This window comes from Medicago truncatula, chromosome 3 (assembly GCF_003473485.1).
Source record: "Medicago truncatula cultivar Jemalong A17 chromosome 3, MtrunA17r5.0-ANR, whole genome shotgun sequence".
NCBI classification, from domain to species: domain Eukaryota; kingdom Viridiplantae; phylum Streptophyta; class Magnoliopsida; order Fabales; family Fabaceae; genus Medicago; species Medicago truncatula.
In genome coordinates, this window is record NC_053044.1 from 9,760,495 (window position 1) to 9,767,527 (window position 7,033).

The 7,033-nt window shown below is 31.9% G+C and overlaps 1 protein-coding gene across 1 annotated transcript; it reads left to right on the top strand.

Annotated features, from left to right (window-relative positions):
- The first annotated feature begins 796 nt into the window (after nucleotides 1-796).
- On the top strand, nucleotides 797-6,685 carry LOC25488771 (ATP synthase subunit O, mitochondrial). The gene is made up of 6 exons (XM_013603725.2): nucleotides 797-1,012; nucleotides 1,779-1,829; nucleotides 1,968-2,211; nucleotides 5,288-5,400; nucleotides 6,021-6,107; nucleotides 6,285-6,685. Exons 1-6 carry the CDS (start codon nucleotides 899-901, stop codon nucleotides 6,408-6,410), a joined length of 735 nt encoding a protein of 244 aa, XP_013459179.1. The 5' UTR covers nucleotides 797-898; the 3' UTR covers nucleotides 6,411-6,685.
- Nucleotides 6,686-7,033: the final 348 nt, after the last annotated feature.

Sequence of the window (7,033 nt, forward strand, 5' to 3'; positions counted from 1 at the left end):
CTTTCTTTTCTCCATCACCATAGCCATCGATTGTCATTATCTCTTTGCTGGATAATGTATTACAATATTGCCCCCGAGGTTGAAAAATACTTATTTTTCTATTAAAGAAACATCGTGGGGACAGGGATGAGATTCGATTTCTCATTCCCGTTGAGTTTGGGTAGGGCAACGGCAAGGGAGTAAGATATGGGGACGAGGAAGGTAAAAACCGTCCACACCCTGGTCCATTGTCATGCCTACTCACAACAATATCCTCTTTACTATTTTTCTTTGTCTCAAATTATTTATGTCTTTTTATAATACCAATACAATATTTTTTTTTTGAAGGAAATACAATATTTATTTTCTTTTCCACTAAAATCTTTTATTTATTACATTTCAATCATCTAATCTAACTACTCTAGTAACTATAATCAATAAAAGTGTTTTAATAAATTAAACATATTTTATTATTAAAATCAAAATTACTAATATTTTTTAATAACCATGTAAAATTAAAAAAATGGAATTCAATGAAGATTGTCATAATTGACAAGTAGTTGATTTAGCCGTAAGTTCATGTGTTCAACTTGTGTCGTTAATGCAAGTAGTAAGTATCTATTTGATGGGTGATATGTAAGTTATGAAAATTAAACTATTGAATGAGGATGATTATCTTTTTTTTTTTTTTTTTAAGAATTGATTATGTAACTTTTTTTAAAGGGATTATTTATTTATCTTTTTTTGTAAAAATTCTACACTAAAAAAATGGAATAAAAGATGAAAAAGACTTATTTACCCTTGACATGCTCAAGTTTCAACTTCACCTACATCTTCAAACACTTTCGTTTTCACTCTCCCAAACACAGAAAACGCAGAATCTTCACAAAACAGAAAATTAGGGTTTCAAATCGCTGTGATGGCACTGTACGGCCGAGTCAAATCAGGGATCTCTCTCTGCAACAAATTGGGGCTTCTTTCTTCTCAGAGATCCACTCTTCAACGCTCTCTCATTGCCCCTGCCATTTCTCAGGTCAATCTCAATTTCAATCTCTTATTCAACGCTATCGATTATCATTTGATTTTTGATTCAAATTATTAAATCAATGTTTATTATACTCGTAGATCGTTTAAGCTTTGAAATTTGCAATTTTTTTACCTATTGATCAAATGGGTCAGATTTAGAATTTGATTTTGATTTTTATGAGTGGTTGTTTGAGAAATGACCTAATGTATTAAATTGGGGATCCATTTTTTCTGGGAAATTTTTTCTACTTGATATTATATATTTTAGTTTTCAAAATTTACATTTTTTTTAACATTGATCAAATGGCTTATATTTAGAACTTGTATTTTCTGGAAAAATTAAATTTCTTATTACCGATTTTTATGTATGGTTGTTTGTGAAATGACCCCTTTTATGCATAGGAAGGATTAAATTGGTGATCCATTTTTGTTGGAAAATGTTTTCTCTGCCGATATATTATTATTTTTTTTGCCTCCATTTTTACGAGTGGTTGTGTGTGAAATGGCCCTTTTTAACTTGGTCATTTGTTTACGATAGAAATATGTTTTCTACCAGTTGTAGTGTTTTGTTATTGTTGTTGTTGCACTTGGACATGAGATTGAAGTGTATGAACTTGCATTCTCATAGTATAATTATGTCAACTGTTTTGAGCTTTCAAGAGTGATTCTTGCACACTGTATGTATCTAGTTGTCTGTGTCATATTTCAGCTTTTTATGTTGTTGGATGCAATTGTTTCATGGTAATAATGTGTTTCATTTTCATCTTATGCAGGCCACCAGAAATTATGCTGATGTACCAGGGGCAAGGGAAGCCAAGATTAAGGTAATCATTATATTTTTTCCTCCTGGCTCAGTAGTTGTTTATTGATTTTTTAATTTATGTTTGTTAATTTTGTTTTACCATATAGTTCTTTTTATTGGATTGATTTTTATCGGTCTTGTTTTTTAATTGTTGTTTTAGGTCCCTATCGCTATGTTTGGAGGTTCAGGAAACTATGCTTCTGCTTTGTATATTGCAGCAGTGAAAGCTAATGCAGTTGAGAAGGTTGATTCAGAGCTTCTTCAGTTCGTTGAAATGGTAAAGGGTAGCAAGATAACTTCACAGTTCATTAAGGACATATCTGTAAAAAAGGATGTCAGATTAAAAACCATCGAGGATATTGCCAGCAAAGCCAAGTTTTCTGAGACTACAAAGAACTTCCTTGGTAAGATAGGTTTTTACTTATTATGGTATTGTTTTAATTAGATTATTGTTTCAATTATGTTGCTAAAGTAAGTTAAAACTTGAAATATTATAATTTTATTATATGCTTGGGTTAGAGAAATTGTTACATTTTAGTTTTCTTTAATGCAAAAAGAAACTGCACGTCAATGATGTAAGCATCTACATTCACTTTCTGATGCAATAGAGGGATCTAATGTTAATTACAAACTTCTGACATTGGTTTTATTTTCCATAGAAAAAATATATATGCTCGCAATTCAAAGGTATAAGTGTATATTATAGAATGGGGTGGGATGAGTAGAGTGTTTTCAAAGATTGATTAGATGGCTTTATTGCATTTTGAGCCTCTTTGGTTTATCGTTTCTTGCACAACAAAATGATCCTTCAAACAAGTTTCAGGAAATTTATGTTTTAATTGGTGCCCTTCAGGAATGCTAATAATCTGTAAAAAATTGATCTAGTTATTAACTTATATTCTAACTTAGAACTGGAATAATAGCCTTCTCTAGGTTGATTTCTAGTCACAAATATCACACAAACCTCAATCTAAAGGGGCAAGTTACCTGTTCTGATATGTAATCCACTGGAATGATACATGTGAATTTCCTGCTGTCTCATCAACCCTTAAATGGATGTGAATGATTTTTCCCCTCATAGCCTCTATTACATAGCATTGTCCTACATTTCTCTGTATCCATTTTTTAATTTTCTACTCGAAGTTTCCCTTGCTTTCATTTATGTCTTTATTTTGTCATGTTATGTGAGTACATTAGAATTATTGGAGCCAATTCTGCTTGTGAAGAGCTCACATATTTCACTGGGTTATCTATGTTTCTTCAATTTACTGTCCTTATCACCCATTTACCTCAAATGTTTTGATAAAATTTATTTCCAATTTAAATATCAACTAAATTAAGGGATATAAAATGCCGAAAAATATTCATTTTCAACAATTTTCTCCTGTTCATAAATGTTAATTTGTTTTTCTTTCAGTCGTCTAGCACTTGCTATAGATATACTGTTACTTGAAGTTGGAGCTATTTTTAAATTTATTTTACCATCTAGTCTAGTACCATTAACTAATTCAATCCATTGATGCATTGCATAAAAATGAAACGGAGCTCTTTAAATATAATTTACCATCAAGTTTAGTAGCATTAAATAATTCAATTTCAATCCATTGATGCATTGCATAAAAATGGAAAGGGCTCCTGTTATAATAATAACAAATGTGGTGTCGTATATTGTAATCCTATAATACTGTTTGCAGTCATAGGACTCAACTGTGTGTATCAACGGGCTTCATATATTATACTGGATTATGTATTCCTTAATCCGCAGATCAATAGTTTGTGTTAGAAACCTGCTGCATACAAGAATTCACATATGTGGTGATTCAGACTTTTTTTTTCTTTTCTTTTGCACCTACTTAGAATGTATACATGGTCATTCAATAATAATAATATAATAGTCTAGCCTGTTCAAAAAAAATAATATAATAGTCTACCGTATGTAATGTCATTGTATTTGGATGTTTTGTTCTCATTGTCTTGGAAGTTGGAACACTATTAGTCTCCTAGTTACACAATTATCCTTAAAGCAGGACTTAACTATTTCTCTAGTACAATAAAGTATTTTTGTGTTATAAGATACGAAAATATTCATATCTTATAAGATGTGAAAATATCTGATAACATCTTGATATATTATATTGATTATCTTGTACACGGTCAGTTTAATCTTAGGGTATCTTTGACCATCTACACAAATTACTTTTAGTATTTCTTGTTTTTATCATGATTTGTTTCCCTATTTAATTGGATTTGGAGTCTTGTATTAGTGTAAGGGTTAGTGTTTAATCTTTTTGTATGAAATCATAGTCATCAATAATATCATACCATAGTCATAGTTCTAAGACTTCATTCTCTCTCTTCCCTTGTGAAGAATTCTACAACATAGAATCCTATAACTTCAACATGGTATCACATCGTCCCATCATGTGACTTATCCTGTTACTATTTTATTGGTAGTTCACCTAAGTCTGAAACCCCACTAAAATTTGAAACTCTATTTTCCTGACAGTCGTTCACACACTTGGCTTTCTCTTTCTTTGAGTTTGAACAAGTTTTCTGGGTTTTGAAGCTCCCCACTGTGATGTCACACATCTGCCTTGTTTTGAAACTTTCCTCCCCTGTGTCATCACATGTTCAAATTCTCTCATCTGCCTTGTCATCTTTTCTGTTTTGTTCATATTTTTTCCTCACTTGTCATCTTTCTGGTGTGTTGAAACTCCCTCCATTGTATTTTCTTTTTGGTTGTTCAGAATATCTAAGACTCGGTTTGTCATTGGTTTTGTTTCACTTGTGGTTTTGCACAAGTTTTGTTTCAGTTGCTGTTTGATACTGGTATTGTCTCATTTGGGGTTTGACACGGGTTTTGTCTTCGTTGTGGCTTGGCTGCGGCTTTGTCGTGGTTGCTGTTTGGCACCATTGTCTCTGTTGCAGTTTTTTCACTGGTTTCGTTTCAATTGCAGTTTGGCACTTTTCTTTTTCACAAATCTTGTCTGGCCAGCTTTTTTTGTAGTTTCAATTTGGTCTTGACTGTTGTTCCAGATGTACCTGGCCCTGACAATCTTAAGCATCAAACTATATTATTTGCTTACTTTTCTCTTTCAAAGGGTGCTCGCTAAGAGCTTAGTCAGCTTTAGTTTAAGGTAATGCGGTAGAAGATATTAAAATATGTTGATATATCTTAGAGTACCTTAAACTATCTCATATGATTAGTTCTTATCTTAGACTATCTTGGACTATCTCTTAAGACTTGTTTCCATATTTCTGTTGTTATTATGGTTTGTTTTTTAATGAGGACTTTTTTGTTTTGTATTAGCATAAACTGGGGTTAGTGTTTAGTATTTTTTTTTTTGGAATATTTATCCATTTACATACATGAAACTATAGTATTGTATTAACCCAGTGTCTTTATTCTTTTTTTTCTTTTCCCCCTCTTTATTTAAAACCTATAACATCAATGTGCTGATTAGTTCACTTGTTTTAAAGCTCTCCTTGCTGTGAATGGGAGGCTTAAACACGTAGAGCTCATTGCAAAGAGGTTTGCGGAGTTGGCAATGGCATACAAGGGAGAAGTGAAAGCAATTGTGACCACTGTTTTTGTAAGTTGTACTTCTTTGATGGCTAGCTTATTTATGAAATTAGTGCATCTTATCACATATTATACTCTATTAAATGCAGAAATTTGTTTAAAAAATTAATTTTTTGTAAAAGGATGATTACATTTGATATTATGATGTGAATCACTTTGGTTGACATAATACTTATCTTCAATTCTTTTATTATTAATAAAGACTTGGAGAGTCACTATTTCATATATATAATTTGTCAAATATTTCAATATGTCCTTGTCTCAATCAATTATTCATTCAAAATAATCAATAGAAATTAAATTCAACTGCATCTCTTTTCTACTATACCATACCTGGTTTATCCTCTCCCCTATTCTCATTATTTATCACATCCTTCAGTTTCCTAAACTACCATCCATGTATTGCTACATGCCAAGATTTACTCCTCTTACTCTTAAGATATGCTCTATCACTATATATATGATGTGTGTGTGTTATTGCTGTAAAACTTGTTTGCTGCATGTTTTTTATTGTACGATGTCTAAAAGCTCACATTCATTTCAATGCTTTCGTTATTTATTTAAGCATTGTCTTTTCATTAAATAGTAATTTCTACATTACGTAACTTCCCATATTCTTTTTCATTCCAGCCACTTCCCGCTGAGGAAGAGAACGCATTGAAGCAAACTGTTCAGGAAATGTTAGGTTCTGGGGCAAAAGTTAAGCTTGAACAGAAGGTATATTAAAAAATATATTCATACATGCCTAACTCTCATCATAAATAGTCAATTTTTTATTTTTTTAAACTCAAATCTAATCAAGATTAGCTCCTCTTATCCCATTATCACATTATATGCCGTATATTCACGTGCCTCTTCTAAGTTAAAGCTTTACACTTTGGTTTTGTATTTTAGATTGATCCAAGCATACTTGGTGGTATAGTGCTGGAATTCAGCCAAAAAGTCTTTGACATGTCTATAAGGACTAGGGCACAACAGATGGAAAGGATACTCCGAGAACCGATAAATATTTCCGTCTAGAAGACAACAATTTTCTCCTGACAATCTGTGTCCTCATCGTTTGATGAAAGAAATGTTACATTATTGTTTATTATAAAATTGTTTGAATATGGATTTGTATGGGATGGTAAATATGCCATCATTTTGCAAATAAAAAGCTACTTTTTCCAACTTTTTGTTATACTTGGTTGTTTCATGTGTCTGAATATATTTTTATTTGGCCTATTGAGGTCTGAATTGGCTCTGTTTTCAATTAATTGAGTGGCTAATGATAAGGATTGCAAAATTTCAACGTAGTTCGTGATCTGTGATTACTTTTGGTCGAGTTATCAACAGTTTGACATCATGTTATCTTATGGAACATATAGTCAGATTTCAAAATCGTCGTCGATAAATATGCCGAATTTCTTGGATGCCTTGTACTTTGTTATTACATGATTCATCAGGGACGGCTGTGACCCCATGGATCTGTTCAGCATCAAACTATTTGTTGCCAGAAAGGTTCATGATGGGTGCCTTTTGTAACCAAGTAGGTAGCTATGACTTATGGTTTTCGAGGAGACCATGATGCTTAGATCAAATATCATTTCTCATTATTTTCACCATTTCTAAAGTTTAGATTATGTAAATGCGCTTTTGTTACA

Bases quoted from the DNA above. Each gene is read 5' to 3' on its own strand.
- LOC25488771 (XM_013603725.2), top strand. From the start codon at position 899: ATGGCACTGTACGGCCGAGTCAAATCAGGGATCTCTCTCTGCAACAAA. The intron at 1,830-1,967 runs GTAATCATTATA...TTGTTGTTTTAG, and splicing joins CAAGGGAAGCCAAGATTAAG to GTCCCTATCGCTATGTTTGG. The intron at 6,108-6,284 runs GTATATTAAAAA...TTTGTATTTTAG, and splicing joins AAGTTAAGCTTGAACAGAAG to ATTGATCCAAGCATACTTGG.